Here is a 23,266-nt window from a genome sequence, read left to right on the forward strand (position 1 = left end):
GCTTGTGTTAAGTCTGTTGGTGAACTACCTGCAAGGGGCGAATGGACAGCTAAGTAGACTGCTAGCTTTGCACCCTTGGGAAGTGGAGCGAGGTATGAAATCCTTAAGTGACATTTATTCAACATGTTCAGTTATTCAAGTGAACTTGTAACGCAAAGTGTTATTTGATATTTGCAATGTTTCTTGGGTTATGAGTTCGTTAATACGGGTCAGCAACTTGTGAATTTAATGTGAACATTGGCTTTATTGTAGCCTATTGTATTTATCATTTGAACATCCAGTTAATATGCTGCTACAGTTTATTTATTTTATTTTATAAGACAGAAGGACGTGGAGGGACTTTGTTGCTGTCCTATGCACCAGCCAGCGCAATGGGGATGATACAGTATTTTGTTAGCAGTGGTGTTGAAGAATAAGGACTACACCATTTACCATTTAAACTGAATTTTTTTTTTTAAAGCTGCACCTATTTATATTCAATGTCAACAATGGATTAAATGACAGGACATAATGTCATGGGTCATAAGGACGAACCCACAAATAATTATCACCAACTGTGCAGTTCCTCTCAGCTTTACAGAGCTATATAGCATCTTTCAGCTCATTGTTTTGCTTTGGACTTTAGTCCTTTGGTTCACTCTCAACAATCTCATCAGCGTCGTTTTTAAACAAGCTTTTAAGCTTTTCAACAACGTTACAGGCTAAACTTGATGTAAAGAGAAGGCTCTCAAACTCTTAATAAGAAAAATATATTGTAGGCCATATACATGTAAAAGAACAGCCTGAAGTCCTCTTAGTAGTTCTGTATTCGCAGCATCTCTTTGAACACATAAAATGTGATTTGTTTGTCAGACATTAATGTTGCGTTGTTTAAGGTAGAGCCATTAAAGATAGGGAAGCGAGAGCCACACCTGACATTTTTACTACCAGAGATTAGTGACAGTCGCCTCCAAAGAGGGCAGTTGTAAAGCTTCCACCTCTAATCCGTTTAGCCATCTCATCACACACCTCTGCTGATGCTGTAATTGAGCTCCGATTGCTCTGTAATTGCAGAGAAACAAGACTCCCGTGGGCAGACAGAGTGAAACAAAAGGGCGAGTAGCCCAGGGCTTCACTGCCCCTGAACCATCAAAGAGTTTGGATTTAAAACAATATCTGCAGGCCTTCCCACGAAACACCTGCTTAGGCTGCAAAACGCAGTGCAGAGCACTGATTAATGATCCACAGGAAAAAAACATGTTTAGGTTCTTAACAAATGGCTCTTTTAACACCTTGAAATTCATCATGTTCAAAAATCGGAAGACTGGCAAACAATTTGTTTATAGGGCATTTAGGACATCTGCTACATTCCCAGCTCAAGTAGGGTATCTTTGATCCCAGGCCGTGTGATGGATGAGGGTTATAAAGACCAGATCTCAAGCAAGGGAGCAAAGCAAACACATGGTATCCCAGACTCCCTTTCACTACTAGAATAATCACCATAATCACAGCAATCATCTTCCACTCTCATACCATATCCACACATATTACTTATGCTTCAGTTAAACTGAAGGTTCTGTCTTCAGCTAACCGAGCAGAGCCAGATTAAACAGTTACAGAATCACCAGTTAGCATTACAACAGTTGTATATATAATTATACATTTATAATATCAGATGATGGGAAAAGTTACAAATGTTTATAGGAATGCTACTATCTAGTGCATTGACCACACTGACTACTTAAGCTATTTGTTATTTTGTAATTTAAATATAATGACTTATAATTACCTAATTAAATTAAATTGAATGAATGATGGAATGCTATTTTATAAATGTATGTAATAATTTCATAGTTATTCTCTGATAATACCTGTTAAACCAAACGTGACCAAATGTTTGCCAATGGGTTTAAGCCAAGGAAAAAATGTATATGCACGGTCCCTTGACATGTAAAATAGCCAGATTTTCATATTTAACTATACTTAATTTATAACTCATTTGAAATTCACATTTTTCTGATGCATCTGCAATGCAATAAATCCTTGTAAAAGCTTGAACTATCAATGCAAAGCCGCTAATTTTGCAATCAAAGAAACGTTTTGAAGGCTTTAAATTAGTGAACTTTCATTTTAAGTGACCCTATTACTTTATCATCACGGTGGTAAAATAATGATTTGGTGCTACAGCAATGCAGCTCATGCAAAAAGAAAAAGAAAAAGAATCATCACATCAATCCTCTCCAAAATGCTGGCCAGTATAGGCCACACAACAGGGGGCACATGCCTCAGCCAGTCCGACAGTCTCTCTTCCAATAACTCTTAACTTTTAAGTCCCATTTGAGTTTCTGCAGGAATACGTTAAGACAAAGTCCCTGCACCGTGATGGATATTCCTGCCATATGTTTATGGAGACAGAGAATGGGACCATTTACCTTAACAAATATCTCCCAAAGTCTCAAAACTGTCTTCGTCACTCTTGTGCGCCTGCTGAGTTTTCCTGATCGTGTCTGTCGAGCACATAAGGCTGCATTATAAGAATCTGAGTCCATTTCCACATTTGAAACATTTTTTTTTCACCATTTGTGCTTTCCATCTTCACTAAAAGATGTTGGCAGAGGTTTGCACGCAAGTGAGATTTTGATTCGTTTTAATTATTGTGTTTTGGTCAATTGGTGTGCTCAGATCTTTGGAAAGATCACATGTGTTTCAGTGCTTTGCGGTGATGCTTTCAACTGATGCAAAAACCATACTGTATGCTATAAGGTTTGAAAGCAAATTCTTTCAGTTTTACAAATAAATACCAATCCATTTACACCCACTGTGGGAAACATACAAAAGTAAACTGATCTGTTAAATCGTTACTGCAAGTTCATATATCTGAATAAACACAGTATTTATTTGTTTCATTGATTTGTTTTTGCACAATTTAGACCTTAATGTACCCATGAACCCCCCTCTTTAAAAATGTTGAACCAATAATACCAATGTAGTGGTTTTTTGTTAGATTACACGTTTTTTCAAAAAGTTATATAGAAAAAAAATCCAAGATTAATGGTATGATTATGGTGGTTCTGTACTTGTTACCATTCCACAGTAGTTTGGATCAATCTGCACTGAGGGTGGGAAGTTACTGTATAATGATGTATCTCCTTATGTTTGTGGTGATAAGATACAAAATATTACTTGGCAATGCTGAAAATGAAGCACAATAATTAGCTATCCGACTAAAGCACAGACTACAAGTGTAACATGGACATTTGGCAAGTTTGTAAAAGGAGTAAACAAAAGAATTGTAGGTGACACCAGGAATATGTATGTATGAGCCTGTTTATACAGACTTAGATACTATTTTAAAGGGTTTTAAATCAGTGCAGAGGAACTGGTTCACATCTGGTAAGAGTAAGATGTTTAGGTTACATTTGGAGGATTTAAAAAAATGTTTCATGTTGGGAGGATAAGAACCTCAGCAGACGTTTTAGAAGATGAAAAGGCAAAGTGTCCTGTAATATCTTCAATGTCTACTATCGAACACTGTTTAACACAGGAGAGAACTGTATTCAATTTGTTTACAACAAATAAACAAAACATCTGAATCACCTGAACCCTGTGGATTATTCAACATTTTTATATAATGGTGCTCTCTGTAAGTTTTATTATCATTTTTAAATAAATGTGTATGAAGACCTTGGATTAGAGAGCACTCATTTGCTACTTAGGTCACCCTTGACAAATGTAAGTCTGAAAGCAAATACGTTTTTATGCTATTACAAAAATTTTTACTTGTTTTTCATTTTGATTCACTCTTATTTTCTGAAATGTAACTTGTAAAATGTGATGTACTTTGCCAGAGCGTGCCTGCTGCAAAACATCTCTTATTTTGAAACTCCTGGTTGAATTACACCTGAACGCTACACAATAGTAGCTCACAATAGACTTAGAAGAAAATTATGATAAATCCATTAGTTGTCGAACACTACAATGTTATCACGTGCAGCATCACTTTAGTGTTGAGATGCTGATGTTGGTGTGATTGTGCAGGAGTTCTCCTTGGCTTGGCTCTCTTCTGTTTTGAAGGCAGTGGAGTTCACCAAGGAGAGAACAAGTGATGGAGAGCCAGGCTATTAGCATTGCGAGTGGGGCATACTGGCTTCATCAGACCCCGGGAAGGACCAGGGCAAGCCAAGCCAAGTCAAGCCAAACATCTGCTCCTGGTTAGAAGTGTCAGCTCCTGCCATTCAAAGCAGAGGTTCAAAATCTCAGGGAAAGGTTTCACTTGGCCTCCTCTTGCCTGGGCCACTGCAAGCAGTCCTGTACATTCCCTTAGGGAATGCAGGTCTGAGGAAAATACCATTGAAAATTCAATTCCACTTTTTCTTTCCGTGCTTCACTCCTCTGACCGAGGGAAATTTCATTAGACACTTATGCACTCATAAAATTCCTTCAATAACATAGTGCTGTGTCGCACACAACAGAGTTTCAGAATAAAAGTGCTTGGAGGGCAACCAGCTATTAAGAGGTCCCTCAGTGCATGAGTACCAGTCATGAGTCTTGTCCAGTTATTTCTTTCCTTCTTCCATCCTTTCTTCCTATCTTCTTTATGTCTTTACAACACATAAACAGCTGTATATTACAGTTAAGACACATATGTAATATGTTTTAAATGTGTTGCACTGCTTAAGTGATGAAAGCCCATAAAATAGTTTACATATTTTCTCTGTCATCTTGTAACCATACATCAGCCGGCATCTAATAAAATCTCCAAATAAAAACCCAAGGCACCAATTACTGGATACTTAAACCAATTAACAAAAACAGAAACAAAGAGAAACTTTGGCAAATGAGAAAGAAAACAATTTGGTCACACATCTAACATTAAGCTTCCATTACCCTCTAATGAGCTAATAAACATTTTGGAGGTGACTGATCTTCAGATGTAGCCAAACCGCTATCTGTTGTTTGTCTCAGTAAAAGTGGGTTACCATCCTAACAGCCAAGCCTAAACTGGCTTCCATATGTGTCCAGTTTCTTCTTACTTTTTAAGATTTACAAACAAATACCCAGGCTCTGACAGAAGTGTGGGTTCTGACTTAAAGACCTATTCAACACTCTGTCTGACCAAAAAAAAACACAGAGCACATCATGCTTCTCTCCCTTCGGTTTACAAGATTTTTTTCATCTGACACAAACAAGTGTAAATAAAAAGCCACATTGTAATCAGTTACTACCTAAAGCTGTTCAGTAATCAGTATCTTTTAAAGCAAACAGAAAAGCAAAACAAAAAAAGGAGACATGTCTGCCACAAGGTCAGTTTCACTTTAAGACTTTACATTTCAGATTTTTCCTGGAACTGTGGATTATGTTGTTTGGATACCAGGGTTGTTTGTTATTTGGATGCTTGTTTGACTGCAGTGAATCATTGTTTTGGAAGGTAGCTGGGCACCTGTAGGGTTTACATTTCTTAAAGGAGATATGAGGTCCTTGCCTAGTTTTCTATATAGATGCATTAAAAGTTTATTGTTGGGGGTGAGCAAGAAAACAATTCATGAGCTTAATACCTGCTGATAAAGCTTACAGGTAATTAGACTCAGTATCTCCCCCGTGTGCATTATTTGAGATAATGTATGCAGCTTTTCTCACTAGTTAGCTATGTGCTTCCTGTGCATGATCTTGCATGTTGCATGACAGAAATTTGAGAGAATAAATGTGTTAATTTGTTCGATTTGCAAACTGCCAAATAGTCGTTTTGCCAGACTGAATAATGCATGTTGATCATGATCTTTTTGAATCAGAAGCACTTCATTATGAGCAGCAGCATTCACTAAATGTAGAACTTATGTGCAATTATGTGCAAAACACTGAACCAATATGGTTCTGTAACAGATCACCCAGTGCCAACAAAGAAGCCGTGCAGATGTGTCAGGAGATGTTGCTCGTCGGTTAAATTGAAGAATTGGTTCAACCGCTTGAATCGTATGGCCCTGCACACCGGGTTTACACAGCGGTGTACGGTTGTCTTACTGACACCAAATGTCTCTGCCACAACCCTGTATTCTGTACAGTTGCCAACTTGTACAATGCTACCTCTCTCCATTTAGCCAAAAAACTTAGCTTCTAAACTCTTTGATTTAGCAAACCGGTCTGCAATCTACAACAATGCGTAACGTCAACTTTTTTTCTTATTTGCGACATTTTAAAAGTTTGCTTAAAATTCGCTTGACAAAAAACATGACTAGTGAGACACCGATTTTAGTTAGTGGAGGAAAAATGTCCTTGTCCTTAATTTGAGCTTAAATGCAGCTTTGGTGAAGAACATACAGGTTACTGCGGCATTATTAAGGCCACTTTTTCCATCTGTCATCCATCCTCACCTCATTAATATTCTGTCTGAATTCACCATCTCTAGCTATCTTACCATCTTCAAGACCCAAGACCCTATGGTGACACAGCAGATACTAGAGGACAAAAACACCTCTTTGTAAGTAATGTGTCTCATGCTCATTGAAATCATTTTAACTTTCAGTTGTACAGCTGTTTTCAGAGCTCTTCAGACACCATCTCACACACAGAATAATGATGGGGTAGCTTCTTCAGAAATCCCTCTGAGGCACATACATGTTATTGTTTTATGTGTCGGGTCAGAGGTCAGTCACAGCCAGAAGCGATGCCTCTGGAGCAGGTAGAGCTTTAGTCTTTTTCACATCCCTTCAACAAGGAAAGACATGTTTTGTCAATTATTGAGGGTTTTTTTCTTTGTTGATTTTACATAGAGAACAATGTAAAAGCTGTTCAATACAGTGTTAGAGAAAATCCGATTTATTCCCTTGTGTGCCGCTCCTAAATGTTGATTTTATTTTCTCCACTAACTCCACCAATTTTTAAGTAATTCCTCCCTTTTTGTTTTGATTTTGTCTTTTTTTGCTTAGGTAAGTCTTACTTGTAAATTGACAACATTTGTATTGAATCTAGTCATAGATATTTTCTTTCCCCTACGAGAGTTTTGTATGTTGTTGGTTTTGTCAATAAAAAAAAAAGAAAAGAGAAAATCAGATTTGATATGAATGCAACCGAGAATATTTTTCATCTATTGAAATATAAATACACCAAAAACAATAAAAGTAGTCAGTCACATTTAGAAATATGCACTTTTTGTATATTTAAAACATGCACTGTTCTGTTTTCCATCTGTTTGAGTTTACCAGAAATTGACGCAAATTTCAAAGTTAGTGGCTTGTGAAAGTTTTTTGGAAACACCCTTTTTTTTTAAGATGTTTTCTTAAGAGAGCTCTGAAGATGTTATTTGTGCTCTGAGGCTGTTGGCGAGTCTAACTAGTGTGAAGCTACTGAACCCTGAGCACTTATAGCTTTGCTCAACCTTGAAGGCACAGTTTTACACCTCAGGTGTCGACTGGGTCGACGGGTCTGAACTGCCAGAGCTGGCTGGGAAGGTAAAAATATCGGTTCAGAAAAAAAACTGAAAACAGTCTTTGTTGGTCTTATATGAAGAAAAATGTTTTACTCATCTCCATATTTTGTTCTTTCTTTGCTCTTTTTACACCTCCGCTTTTCCCCCCATGTATGTTGCTGTTATTTAACTTATCACTCCTTCAATCCCCCTTTCCCTTCCCTCTCTCTCTAACTTTGTTCCCTCTCGCTCTTGTTTTTCCGATTTTGAGGGCTGAGAGCCACACTTTGAATCTCCAACTCAGCAGGACACCATAGAGTGATAGATGGCCCCTGACAAGGTCCAACACAATCCCACAAGCCATATGCTCCAAGTGAAAAAAAGAGAAGAATTAAAGAGGATTCACAAGTGGCCAGAATAGAATCATGCCAAAGTCTTATGCAAGCAACATTTTCTGGAGTTTACAGTAATATATGGGGGGGGAATGTACCAGTGAGATTAATGTCCCTGGTGCTGAACACTGCATTTCCTCATTAAGTAGGCAAACTCACACATTCAGTGAAATGATTTAAAGGAGAAGAAAGAAACAATATATTTGATGAAAACAAACTGTTCAAACTATGACAAAAAAACTTAAGCGAAGCGAAGTATACCATGCTGGATACAAACTAGATGAGGAACAGATTATGGTGAAGAAAGAGGAAGGACGCAAAGTACATATCCCGATGTTAAGCTCAGATACATTTTGCGACTTTGCAGATACATGCATTACAAATTCACATTTGATTAAAAAAAATGAATTTTTGTGACGTTATGTTTCTTACTGAACAAATTTGCTGTTGCAAATTAGTATTATATACCCTTAATTTCTAAGAAACGGGGTTACAAGGAAAGCGTTAGGAGTGCAGAGAAAACATCCCTAAGTGAATCTTAGTCAGAGAAAAAGTTTTATATGAAAAGATATATAATATAAAAACAATTTTATTATTCTATTCATGCTAACAAATGTACTGAATTCTTCTGATAATTACTGATGATGGATGATGATGACTACTACACTGTATTCTCTCTCACTACAAGGAAAAGGAGACTCCTTGAACACCCACCCACACCACACGCATGCAGAAATGCTGCAAACATTTATGTGACGCTAATGAGTGTGTTAAATTCCAGTGTAAGTAGTTGAAAGAAGAAACATTAGCGTAACATTCTTAAACACTAGGTCAAATCACATCCCTAAACAGTGGTTACAGCTTCCTAGCCCCTACGTTCAGTACAAACTTTACACACAATGAATACATATGGACAGGTATACACACACACACACACACACACACACACACACACACACACACACACACACACAGGGCAGCAATCTCATAAATAACGGATGACAGCCTGAGAGTCAAATTAAGGAAATAAAATGTGTCTCGCTGGTAATTAAGGCGGCATGTTTCCCCTCAGGATAACAACTTCATCTGGACCCATACAAAACTGAAACACACACACACACACACACACACACACACACACACACACACACACGCACACACAAAAGAGGTACCAGCATTCCTGCTACAGGTCCATCCCATTGGTACGAACTGGTTCAGAGCAGTCAAGAACACTGTGCCATGACTTGAAATTTGACACAAAACGTATGTTTTCTACAGTTCTGAGGAAAAATGTGGAGGTTGGATGTCATGCCAAACAATCATAGAAGAGGAAGGACTGCTTTCAAACATTTCCCATGCATCAGGCTATTAAAATGACATTCGTTTGCAGGTTGCTGGCACTTGTCTCGAGGCATATTGCAAACACATGGAATTACACATTATGTCCATCCATGATTTAAACACTCTAGGTATTCTTTCAATGAAGGAAAAACAGACACTTCTGGATCTGTCCAGGCCATGTGAAAAGAGTAAGGGAAAACAGCAGGCAATATGGCAATCAAGAGTTTGTCACACTGAGCTTACATCACTGCTGATAATTGTAAACTGACAGGTAAGATAAAATAAATGCATGTAATAAATTCAGCCAAACACAGGCAGGATATAAGATTTATTGTATTCATGTTCTGACAGAGCTCTTGTCTGAAAATACTACTTAGATACTACTACTACTACTACTACTACTCTGTGTTACATTGTAAAAAGCCTCCATGTGTGAAACTGTAGTGCACCGCAGAAATTAAGAGTACTTGAACATGAGTAATCTAATCATACAAGTTATTTAAGGAATGATTCTTATTAGAGATGCACTTAAAAGCGAACAGGACTTTAAACATAACTGTGCTAAACAGATGCACATGGTGGCCGAGAGGACAAATGAAGCAAACTAAATCTTTGAAAACCACAAATGCACTTTACTGCAGGGAAGTTTAGTTGCAAAGATGGTTTTGAATTAATACACAAAACAAATGAGCATGTCTTGTTTCACACAGACGAATATCCGCAGATGAGATACAATTTAAGCAATAGATTGATTTAGCGCAGAAATTTAGCTCAACTGTGCAAATGATGAAGTTTTCATGATTTCATGTTCAAATGTACTATGTTGGGGTTATAAGAATTTCATTGTTTTGTACGTAAGCGTTTGTTTTGTTCAGTAGATGGGTTTAGCGCCGATGGTCAGACTTAGGTAGCCATTGTCTTTGGTGTTCCTCCACCAGATTTCAATTTGTTGTGCTTGGTTTGTGCCAGCCGCCTGTTTGGCAATTTTTCACGGCAGTATATGGTCATCAATGTTTTGATTGTTGTAATAATTTAACTAGGCCTAATGCCGAGAAATAATTTGCCATGAAACCCTAAAACCAAACTGAGCAGAGACCGAAGCCAATTTGCAATGGCAAGCCTAGCTCGTTTAAAAGGTCAACTTGGTATTTTCATGGATTCCTAGGCTTGTCTTAGTTTTACTTCAGCTTGCCGTTTGTATCAGCAATCTCTTTTCATGTCTGACCAAAGACCCATTGCATATCTCCTCCTGTTCATGTTCCTTTTCTCTTTGTCAATTATTTAAACAGGAAAGAATGTGATAAAAACAAGAATAATCTAGATAGATAGATAGATAGATAGATAGATAGATAGATAGATAGATAGATAGATAGATAGATAGATAGATAGATAGATAGATACTTTATTCATCCCAAGGGAAATTTTAGAATGACTCTTGCATCTCAAATAAATTAAACATTGACTTAATGTATACATAATTGTTTAGTTAAAATTGACTAAATTATGGAAGCAAAAGATAATAAAAAAACGCTAAAATAGAAAGAAGGACATTACATTAATATTGAATTACTAATTTGTGAGATTAATACAAAACCTCTCTTCAAAACAAACATCTAAAATCCATTGTAATTGGTAAATATTCATTTTACTTCACGTAATTGTGTGGACATGTCAGAGACAAGAAAATCTCTGTTGAATAACTCATTGTTTGGAACCACTGTTTCCAATCACTGTATGTATTTGATGATGTTCCAAAGTGTTATGTATTTGTATAGAAACCATGGGCATTCTGTTTAAGGCAGATTTATGAGTTTTGATTCACTCAGTTGTTGGCAGTACAGCACAGCAGGTTTCCATGTTCTTTCCTTTAAAAAGTACAGTAAAGCAAACAGTCGGGGAAATCCGTAATATGTAAAAACATACACACAATCTTTAATGTTCTTTGTTTTACCACTTTACTTTCCAAGATCCACAATGACTGCTCATATCCAATATTATCATTATGGATATCAACAAATCAAAGCAGATTATATCCATTCTCTGCCGTGATGGCAACTGGCTGTACTGCAGTGTTACAGTGTGAAACTTGGCAGGAAAAATTCTCATAAATCTGCATTCAGTAGTGAACTGGAGATGAACAGGGTACTGAGGCAGCTGCAACACGAAAAACTGAATCCATCACAATTCACACCTTGCAAGTGAGTGTGTGGGCATATTCACTGAGGGAATTTTAAACCAAGGAGATAAGGCATATGTTGAAGAAATAATTCTACTTCTTCCTTACAGAATAGATTTGAACATGATATTAAAGAAAGAGGATAAAGGCTGGGAGGAGTGATATAGCAAAACTAATAGGAAGGATGAAGCATGTTACCCACTGTTGCAAGAAAATATGTTTGGAGTCAAATGAGTAAAACAGAAAGTTATAACTAGAGGCTCTCTGACTTTAGACAGCTGTGCCTGTTTGTTTTGATGAAAACATTCAAGCCATTCACATATGTTAAGCAAAATCCCATTTCTGTGCCTGCTTCTAATATTTGTCTTTCCAGATGTTTAACCTTCTGCCGCTCTCAATGTCATGTTTAGTGACTCATAATAGCTTTTGTCAAAGGATATGAATTTCCATTGAGCCTTCTTCATTATTGTATCCATCGTGAGCTGCAGATTCACCTCCTGTCAATGCCAGAACCCACATCCTGGAGGTCAGCACATGTGGGCTCAAAAATTCAATGAAAATAGCGATGGGCACCCGTAATGTTTTCCCAGGTCAAGTGATCGCATGAATTACTTGAGGGGCTTATCGATTCCTCGTGGAGGGAAATCTATTTTTAGAACACATCTGAAAGAGCATGGCAGCAGCAATAACAATGCACAACATGTGAAACATAATGCTTATTTTCAATCAAAACAGTCACAGTTACCATTAGGGCTGTACTGAATAATTCAAAGCTTTATTCATAATGTTGGCGTTCAAATTCTAACGACAAAAAAAAGCTAAGAGCTCGAGTTTCCTCATTAACCCCTCGAGTTCCCTTATAACGGCAAGTACTCAAGGAAGGATCGATTACTCACGCCCATCACTAGAATTTATCAACTTTACCACAATAACCTGGTGGACAGTGTGCCACTCTGCACTCTCGGCTTGTGCTGCGGCTGAGGAGCTTATAGCCACTACCGCAGTTAAAAATAACGGCTTTGCTCTGTTGCACTTGCACGTTTGTTGTGAAAGCAGGGTTACATTAGTATTGCTTCACACTTTTCTATTTTGTCATTCTTCTCAGGTTTCCTTTCAATGGAGCCCTGCAGCTCTCAGTAAGAGGCTTCTGGCTGTGACTGCTGCGCCTCTGTGTCAGTTCAAAGAGAGGAGCTCAGGTATTAGTGTCTGATGTACTCTCAGCAATGTTTACTTAAACCTAACAACTGATTAGACACAGTAAACATTTCTGTCACTTGATACTATACACGTGAGATCAGACTAAGAAGGAGAGAAAGAGGAGAGTCTAAATCATGATGTTAGGCTGCATACCATCTGCCTGATCATGAAGCATGAAAATCCATCTTGTCAGGCTTCAAATAATGCGTTTGTGTCCCAACCACCGTGGTTTGGACCAATTAGCGTCCTGTGAGGAGCTACTGGCATTTATGATTTGGTGTAACGAGACGGAGAGGCGACTATTTGTTCAAAACAACAATTTTGGCTCCTAAAAATGTTAGCATAGATGCTGTAATACATCAGTTATATCAGAGCTGGAAAGTATTTCTTCATTAAAAGGAGAGCAAAGAACGGCACTGAAGGCTTCTCTCGATCGAAAAGGTGTTGTGTTCGTTGATTTCATTGGTTGAAGTTAGCCCATCATGGACGGTGATAGACAGATGCTTCACCCAATATACCGATTATTTTTTTAAGGGCCTGCCCTTGATTCTACACACGTGAGATCAGACAAGAAAGAGAAAAAGAGAAAGAGGAAAGTAAATTATGATGTCAGGCTGCATACCATCTGCCTAATCATGAAGCTGACATCTGAATCATGTAACATTAAAATATTGCTCATTTATGTGATGCCCTTTAACCAAAACTTAGGATATCAATAAAAGTATGACCTTGTGGATCATGTGGTGTCAAACCAGCCTCCTGTGCACTTTGTTAGCTTAGCGTCACTACCATCTATTATAAATCTATTGATAAATCTCATACCAACACACAGCCACACTGGCTATTCTGTGCTCTGCTGTAGTTTCTGCAGGGGAATCCATTGATTTAAAGTACTACTACTTTAACTTCCACATAGCAGATAACCAGAAATATCAAGATGACCCATAACAACCAGCTATTTTGAAGTTTAGATTGTTGCAGGATGATAGATTTATTTACATTTCTGTTTTACAAAATGTGTGTTTTTCTGTCCATTAACTTGGCTCTGTTCCATTCAAAAATCCTGCCTCCAATGTAGGTTACTGCAGCACCTCCCCGGGGAAGATGGCCTACTTAGCCCCTCCATCTCATCCAGATGGCTACCCCTCCTCTATTGATGTCCAGTAGCTGCCTGTGTCCAAAAACTTTAATATAACTGCCCAACAGCAACATTACTCCAGTGTCCAACTTGTGAATTTACCTCCAATTAAAAATCCCAAACAAAACCTTGCAGCTAGACTCTCCTAATCTTGTTCTTTTTTGTATTTATAATCATAATATAAAGCTGTCCTTATTTTTTTTCCTTATTTATGAGGTTGCTTGTACTAATACATACTGTAGTATGACTTATTTATTTTGTTCCTTACTGTACATATGTGAAGGAACTCTAAATGTTGGACATATGTAGACATTAAAGGAAAATTCCGGCGCAAAACAAACCTAGGGGTTATTAACAGATGTGTACCCACTCCGTCACTCTCTGTGACATGTTTTCATGCTAATCGAATGTGTTTGTAGCTTGAAAGACGCTAGCGCGGACCGCTGATTTGCTTGCAACGCTAGTATTCGGGTCACAAGGAAAGTAAAAACAAATTGCTATTTATACCACTAAAAAGGCTCAAAATATCACCAAACTTCAACGGTAGCATAAGGAGGGTCCCTAAATGTTAACCGAAGCATTGAGAACTTTGTAAGTGTACAGACAGTTTATTGAACGAAGAGCTGCGGGAGCTCCATGAAAGGGCTACGAGAGAGAGAGCTACCGGTAGTCAATGCCGCAACACAGCCTCGGACTTCGGGAAACCGGTGGTTTACCTGCGGACATTGTGAAGCTATGGCCACCGAACAGGAGTGTCTGTGTTGCACGGAGTGGGACCTGTTGCGTCGCGACAACCAAGAGACGCAGTGTTTTGTACAGTCTGAAGATTTCCCCTTTCTGATAAACAGAGCTGTACTTGAAACTTTTTTCCATGTCCTGAAAATAAATTGGAGACAGCGACCCAGACCGGAGGGACCAGATGGACAGTTATCCACTGAGTAAGTACACTAGACAAGTTATGCAGAGTGCGATTATTTCAGATATATTGAGCAAATTGCTTTTGATTTTAGTTTGCATCGCCAGCTGTAAGTCATGACTGGTTTTTAAGACGGCGGCGGCATGTAAACATGAACGCGAGTGTCTTTATAATCTATCTTTTCAATAAACTGTCTGTACACTTACAAAGTTCTTAACGCTTCAGTTAACATGTAGGTACCCTCATTATGCTACCGTTGAAGTTTGGTGATATTTTGAGCTTTTTTAGTGGTACAAAATAGCGATTTGTTTTTACTTTCCCTGTGCCCCGAATACTAGCGTTGTAAGCTAATCAGCGGTCCGCGCTAGCGTCTTTCAAGCTACAAACACATCCGATTAGCATGAAAACATGTCCCAGAGAGGGACAGAGTGGGTACACATCTGTTAATAACCCCTAGGTTCGTTTTGCGCCGGAATTGTCCTTTAAGGCTTTTATCTACCATATAACATTGTGTAGGCATGATGATGCAGCTTTTTCTGTTAGTGCAGCAATTTAAAGCTAGATACATAAACAGAGTCTTTTGCTCCAACTAATTAAATAATGTATCGTTTTTCAGGTGTGCACAATGTTTCCTATCTCTTAAAAAATCAAAGAAAACATTTAAAGAGAATTCCTTGATACTTCCAACAGAAATAGCAAAACACGTTTCTTATTCACTGTCTCACGAGCAGCTGCAGACCTTATAACTGAAAACATCCTATGTTTGACTCTTGCATCTCCAGTTTCTCTGCTTTGGGAGGATTTTCTTCTTGTCCGTGTTCTCAAATATTGATCGGCTGGCCTTAGACTACAAGAATAACACAGTATAGGAATTCCTAAATTGAGTTGTGTTTATCCTTTGAAACCTTAAACACACGGACGAGGCCTTTGAGGTCACAAGTTGAACGGATTAACTGCCTCATTCGCTGAAGTGTCAAATAAACATAGGACTTTCACATGAAGTCACAATATACACAGCTAAACTAACAGTAAACATGAGAGAGAAAATGAGGCAGAGGTGTTAAGTTGTGGAGAAGACGGAAGTGATGGAGGCAGAGGAAAAGAAGAGAGAACTGACGAAGTGATGCCTGATGGAGGGATATACTTCTGCAGAGAGACATGAGATGATCCTGACCCTGCTTGCTTGGGGTATTTTCTCAAGTGAAAGTGTGTGTGTGTGTGTGTGTGTGTGTGTGTGTGTGTGTGCACGCGCGCGCGCGCGTGCGTGTGAGCTTGGAGTGGCACACCATTATTGATAGCTCTAACAAGCCTAGGTCAAAAGTCAGACAGTGGTGAGTGGAAAGGGTTGGAACGAGACTGTTAAAGGTCCTTTAAACACCTACTGCCCCACACACACACACACACACACACACACAGAATCTTGGCTGATTGTTACCAGACCATATTTAAACACACATCCCTAGTGCCTCTGTACCCCTGTTACTCTCAACCACAGAGAGTTTACACAACATGCTAGTGAGTGTACTAATAAGACCATGGTACAAACATGTTCACACTCTCTTTTTTTAGCATCATCAGTGCTTATCCAGGTGAGTTATTTAAACAGTCAATGTATGTTAGATTCCACCACGGATAACTGTTTGTACCGTACAAAGAAAACAGCTTCTCCACCTTCACAAATAATCTTGGAAAAATATCCTTCAAACTTTTGAACAGCATTTCCCAGGGGGCAAACCTGCAGTTTGTGTCTTTGCTGGAAAGAATGAGCGTCTCTGTGAGAACACTTCACAGTAAATCAGCTTTGGGTAAATAAAGTCCTTCTGCTTGGCTTCGTCCCCCACTCCCAGCCAACCAGTCTGATAATAACTATGGCACCTGCTCAAAAACAGCAAGGCGTCTGTCTCTCAACTCTACTTGTACCCCTTAATAGGAACCATCACACCAGGAGTTCACATTTAAAAAAAAACATCCATAGGGTCCTAATCAATCAGTAAAATGATGCAAAAATGTCTAGTGTGGGGGAAAATAACATTCAGTTGTGATTCATTATCACCATAAGTTTTATTGCATCAATATTTTCAACTTATATTTCATCATATTGCCACCTGTGAAGTCAGTTTAAATATTTACATTTCAATTTTAGGAATTTAACCAAAGTAATTTGAGTCTGCACAAGAGTAGAATAAGCTTAAAGGTAAACTATGCAGGGTTTTCCTAAAAAACAATGTATAGACTCATACAACAATAATCCCTAAATAATTCTTCATTGAAAGAAGAGCAAAGAAAGGCACCAAAGGCTTTCCTTGATGAAAAAAATCTCGCTCAAGTGGTTCGTTGATCTGATTCGTTGAAGTTAGCTAATGATAGACTGACAGATGCTTCATCCAATTACCCGCCAAGTATTTTTTAAGTGCCTGCCCTTTTCCAAACAGTTTCCAATGACAGCTTCTCAGATGGTTCTGTGTAACAAACCATCTGGCATGTCAGGTTAGGAAGCAGCAGGGTTTATGGAAAACGTGGTCTAAATTTTGAGAAACAGAGCGATACCACATCTGTAAAACAGAGGCTAGTTGTATCTACCATGGTTTTGTTAGTTTACATTAATTTTTACTAGGGCTGTCAAAATAACGCATTCATTTCGATTAATTAATCTGAGAAAAAATAACGCGTTAAAAAAAATAACGCAGATTAATCCATTCCATATTGACGTTTGACCCGGAGCCGTTCTAGCCACCATTGGACTGTAAAATGAAGGAGGAAGACGAGAATGTGCTGCCTGGATCATTAATTGGAACATTTACTTGTAAAAATCTTCTTCCTGCCAACCCTGGCTACCGAAATCTGGTGCCACTGATATGTCTACGCTTCTCTCTGATGCTCTGAAGACGATACAGGGAACACAAACACCGCTGCACGTGACGCTAGTCAACACTATACTCAACAGCAGCTAACGTTAGCCTACCGCTAGCTAGTAGCTGGATTAAACATGGTTAAAATGCTGACAGCTAACGCTAAACGGTGTAAAGTTAAAGAGTAAAGAGGATTCAACACCGGTATGTAACAATCTGTAGCTGCCGTCAGAAAAACAACACAGACGGTGCGTTCAATGAAACTGGTAAACTACAGCCTCGTGGTGCATTTGAAGTTATTGTAAATGTCCATTTCCCATCTGGTGGTTGTTTTTGTCGTTCAACAGCAATTTACTAGTGAAATAAGTTATTGTTATTGTTATACATTATTATTAAATCATTTAATTTTGACCATATGGCCTTAGCAATAAATAAGCCGTTCTTTAATGTCACCAACTGTTGTTTAGTACCCTTTTTTTTTCTTTTCTTTTATTACTTTCTTAAAAAGTATCGGTTCAGGCACCGTTAATTATGTATGTGATTAATTTCAATTAATTAATCACATTAATTAGATTAAATTTTTTAATCGATTGACCCCTAATTTTTACCAATATACAACAATTTAGATAATAATGATAACTAATTTAGGACTAGATATTGTCTGGGTTATTGTAGTTTTGTAAGGTAGTTTCAATACTGTCTTTTGCCTGTTTTAAAGGCAGTATGATAGTCACGCAATATCATTTTCTGTACTTATATGACTGCTGAATGAAATAAACCATGCATGTCTCTACCTGCCTGGCTATCATATCCACATTAATGTTTCTGCCTGTGCTGTTTCTAAAAAATGTTGTTTATGTAAACACCATCAAAAACAACCCAAAAATATTATCACATAATCACTATCAGCATGCTTGATAAAAAATATGTTTGATTTTTTAGAAAGTCGAATGTGAACATTTGAAAATGCTGGGCCTACATGGAACATCCTGACGTTCCTGTGGCTACAAAATTAAAGAATGTAAGGGTCATAGAGCCTTGTAGAACTAAATTATACATGACTCCTGAACTGAACATGTGAACTCACCCCTCACACGAGCAGGTCCAAATACGTCTTCTATGTATTTTCCTACTTTGATAAATGCAACAAGGCCATGTTTTGACTGTTGCACTTGAGAGTATCTGAAGATACGCAGCCAATAGATGTTGTTTCACATAAATCACTTATACAGCAAAACACTGTGCAGTCACTCCAGGGAAGCGAGCCCTTCTGAAAACATGGAGAACACATTGCAAACCCACTCATACGAGGCCACTGGTTCTGTGTGTATAATAACCAAATATATTAGTGACAGATCCAACTGGGTTCACTTGAGGTAGATTTGGATTCTTTGTTTTACGCAATTCATCAGTCTTTTGAAAATGCATGGCCAAATATTTCATATTTCTCTGGATTTACAGTGTACATTAATATAAACTTTTAACTATTTAAACGCTTTCCAAATCTGACCTTTACTCCCAGTCAGATAGCACAACAAATTAATGTATTCTCTTTGGTTGGAATTATTTTTCCAGGATTTCTTCAGCCTTAACCCTACAGTCACATTAGCTACAAGACGCCGCGACAAAGCGACAGGCTGCCATTCATTTTCAATGGGAGTGGCCGTTTGCCAGCGACAAGCGAAGAGCTTGCCGCTGTCACAAGCAAGGCGGGGCCAAAATAGACAACAAGTCTATTTTATGCAAATGCTGAGCGATGCGACAAAGCAACAAAGCCAATCGGAGTGAGGCACCGTGAGGGCAGCGTGACATATGTACGTTGGTTGCTCGAGTCGAAGAAAATCATTCAAGATGGCGGAAATGCTTCAGGACATCATATTTCTGTATATATCTGATATGTTTGGCATTTTATCTCATATTTTGTTACGTCTATCGAGAAATAAATGCGTTTAAATCCAAAAACATCGTTCTTGTGACTTAACAATACCTCTGAAGTGACTTTTAAGACGTGCTTGAAGGTAGCACTAGAGAATTTCTGTTTACTGTTGCCAAGCAACCAGGAGTAGGCTAGGCACGCCCAGGAGCGCCCACAAGCGAGTGTGTGTCGCTCTCTTTTGTAGCTAATGTGACTGTAGGGACTTACGTTCTGGATGGTTCTCTTTTTTAGGAAAAAAAGTGCTGCCCACCCAAGAGACACTCTACTACTACTACTTTTCAAGATGCTAAAGAAGATAGGAAGTATGAAGAGGCAACAGAGGAGTAAAGACTTGGAATAGCATTAGGTTTATTCTTCTAATGATGCAGTTCCATTTGTATTGCTCAGGGATTAGAGTTAAACATTTTGTATTTTACTATTACTTCCTCTATTTTCTTCCGTCTTTAGTTTGGTCTTCTAAGTTCAAAGTATGCTCTATAACCTTAATAACCAACCAATTTACTTTTACTTCTCAGCTCCTAAAAAACACTCAGTGTTTACCAATCATTTCTGACACTGACTCCATCTTTTTATGCACTCACTCACTACAATACATCCAAAAACTACAGTCATTTTAACAGGCAAATCCCTCATTTACTCTCTTCTCCTGCAGTTCCTCCTTTCCACCCGACTCAATCACTGTAACAGATAAGAAATGCAGCCCACCCAAAATCAGGACTCCAGAGTTCCTTCTGCGGTCAGATTGAGTTAACTGTAACCAGTGAAAATGTCAGTACTCTGTTTACTAGCCTCTACTGCTGCACTCCTCTATCCATCCCCACATTCCTCTTTTACAAATTACATTTGTCATTTTGAAAGCTGATGGTTTACATTGGCATGCTTTGAACCATGTGTGAGTGCACATAGGCATCTGCATGAACGTGCATGACCCACAAAGCCAAAATCTGTGTGTGTGTGTGTGTGTGTGTGTGTGTGTGTGTGTGTGTGTGTGTGTGTGTGTGTGTGTGTGTGTGTGTGTGTGTGTGTGTGTGTGATCTCCTACCTGTTATTGTAATGTTGCTGTAGATGTTGGACAGTTGCTCTTTCAGCAGGACAAGCTGTGTTGTGGCAGCCTTCTCCCTCTGCAGCTCCAGCATTATGTCAGGATGGTTGGCCAGTTTACAGCCCTTCTGTTTGTCCAATGCAATGTCACTGCGCACTATATCTGCAAGTCGGCATAGATGAAAGAAATTAATGCTACTTTATTGTCATGAATTTGAACAATGTTAAAATTATGTTGCTATTTTCATCAAAACATATTATGTATCACAAGTTCCTTCATGTTTTAATATGCAAGTAAAACCACGACCACCTGTTGAAACCTAAAAGGTTGTGTCATTTTAAACACACATTTGTCACTTTATGAAAACAGAACATAATATGTTATTTGTAACAGATGTTTATAATAATATATGCTGTTGAAAAATAATACAAATGTGTGTTATATCAAGTCAATGTTTCAAAAACAGCATCCTTAGTGCTCTATATAGAGCTACATTTTGGAGGGGGTATTTTGACGTGCAATTAAATTGTAGCCAATTGTGATCGGTGTTTCTGATATTTTGTCCAACCCATTTAGTGAGGGTAAATTGTACAAAGCATCTCACTAAAATGGTGTATCAAACATTGAACATACCAACCCTCGTGAAGGTAGGATTAATTAGGGCCGGGTTAAGATTTAAGATAAGTTTAAGATAGGTGCCCCTAATAAACTGGCAACATACTGTAGGCCTACCTATTTTACAAGGAAATGGACGCTATGTAAAATAAATAAACGTGGCATTTGGAGGAAATAATAATTCTGCACTAAAATGAACTCGGTGCGTCTGACAGAGAGGAAACACACGGGAACAGACACCTACGCATCCTGTAAAAGTCCGTCAAAAATACACAACAAGACAAGTAGACGAAGAGAAATGTCGTGTCTAATCACCGTCTTCGTAGTTCTTCAGATAGTAGTCTGGCCCCGGCCCTCTGAACTTGGCGAGGTTCTTCTGGTTGTTGAACTGCAGGAAGTCGGTCCGCTTTCCGCCAAAACGCAGAAAGGCAGGCGACAGGCCGCGCGCTAGGGTCACGAGCCGCTTGGAGCTGCAGACACACAAGACAGAATGACACTCACATTGAATATGACGTAGGCTACAGAGTCTGTGCGTTATTGAAATGCTATGTAGACCTATGTGTGGCTATCATTTATAATCACGGCCATAGGGGGAGCAGAAAAGCGATGAAGCGAATATTAATTCCACTCAATTTATTAAATTTCATATTACTATTTCCACATATGAAAAAAGATAGCCTAACACAGATGGATACAAATGAAGTATTTTTGTCGTGGCTGTTAAAGCACCACGTACAGGGCTATCACAAAACGTCTGCCCAGTTTTTCTCTTTAACATCAGCAGGCCCAAGAAACAGGCAACTTCAACATCATCCGTCATCCTGAGGAAAAAAACATTAGGAAGCAGCTGCAGCAGGTACAGTGTAACCTGAGGAACGACGGATTAAAACACATACGTAATGTTCGGAGGTTTTACTCTACACTCTTCACTTATTTTTTGTGTGCTTTCTGCAAGTGAAACACAAACATACACACACACACAGACACATAGACACACACACACATATATGTATATATATTTTTTATATATAAATAATTCATTAATTGATAACAAATATAGTAGGCTATATATAATGCTTTACTAATAGATATATCTCGAACCTGAAACAATGAATGCAGCGTAAAAATGGCAATTTGTCAACACGGTCTCACGGTCAATATCTTCTAGTGCATATGAAGTTTTAATGTTTCGAAAAAGCTATAAACGTACACGGAGGACTTTTATTTTGTTGCAAATCACTGGTTTTCTCCATTACAGCCAACGTGGCAGTCGGCTTAAACTCCACACAATACAATGACGGAAGATGCATAAAGTTACGGCCGACAGGCCTACAGACTTTTGTTTAGGTTGTTTCAGCCTAATCAAACATTACTCAAATTGGAGTTGATAAAGGTAAATATATATAGGCCTAATATATTTATTATAAAAGGATTGAGCAATAAACAACTAACCCAGAACAAAGTTGAGGTTGTGTGACAGAGAGATGGCGTGTGATGTTGTGGAATTGAAAATTAAAAATGTCCCCGTGACTTTATTGTAAAATAATTAAACTGTTTTCTTTTATTTGAGGGGAAGACTTGGGCACAGAGTAGTGAGCTCCTCACTTTTAGTTGAAAGAAAATGGTTTCCAGTTTATGAAATGCACTTTACAAAATGATGTAATGTTTTGCCCTTTAGATCATCTTCTGTAGATCATAAGATAAATATGATACAGACCATAACAATGTGATTTAGAAGCTGAACTAAACAATGAGACTAAATAACATTTTCTAAAATCAAATCCAGCACATGATGAGTCAGTAGTCTTGTCAGTCCAAAGTTTAGTGTAAACATTATTGATGATTTATTTTGCCAAGTTTGGAATTTTAAAATGTCATAATTCATAAGTCATGGTCGAAACATGTGCCAGTGGCGCAGGTTAGAGTCTCATAATGCGCGTCATAGTGACATTTGGACTGTTCTGAGAAATGCACTGAGGTGAAAAGTCACAAAATTGAATGAAAATCTGAATTTCACCATGCATTCTAAAGGAACATTAAAACAACACGAGTGGCCTTGGACCCAAGTGAAATTGGATTTTAGCTGTTTTAAGGGGAAATAATAAAACCTCGAAACTAGATGTAATGACTTGTGAAAATGACATTTATCATTGTTGACGGGTAAGGGGCACACAATTTTGTCTAATATTAATCTACATCTCAGGCTATCTGTGTAGAGATATATTGTGCACTTTAACAGCAATAAACCCGAAATGGATAGCATTTGAGCTAATCGTTCACTTG

At 38.2% G+C, this 23,266-nt stretch overlaps 1 protein-coding gene across 1 annotated transcript in view; it reads right to left on the reverse strand.

Moving 5' to 3' along the window:
- The window catches only part of hpse2 (heparanase 2), a 55,518-nt gene that overhangs the window by 31,420 nt on the left and 832 nt on the right, over positions 1-23,266 (reverse strand). The window contains exons 2-3 of the mRNA XM_031305115.2: positions 21,299-21,453; positions 20,369-20,530 (exon numbers count right to left, since the gene is read on the reverse strand). Of these exons, the coding sequence (XP_031160975.1) occupies positions 20,369-20,530; positions 21,299-21,453 (317 nt within the window). The remainder of the gene's footprint in view (positions 1-20,368; positions 20,531-21,298; positions 21,454-23,266) is intronic.

Source organism: Sander lucioperca, chromosome 15 (genome assembly GCF_008315115.2).
Source record: "Sander lucioperca isolate FBNREF2018 chromosome 15, SLUC_FBN_1.2, whole genome shotgun sequence".
Classification (NCBI taxonomy): domain Eukaryota; kingdom Metazoa; phylum Chordata; class Actinopteri; order Perciformes; family Percidae; genus Sander; species Sander lucioperca.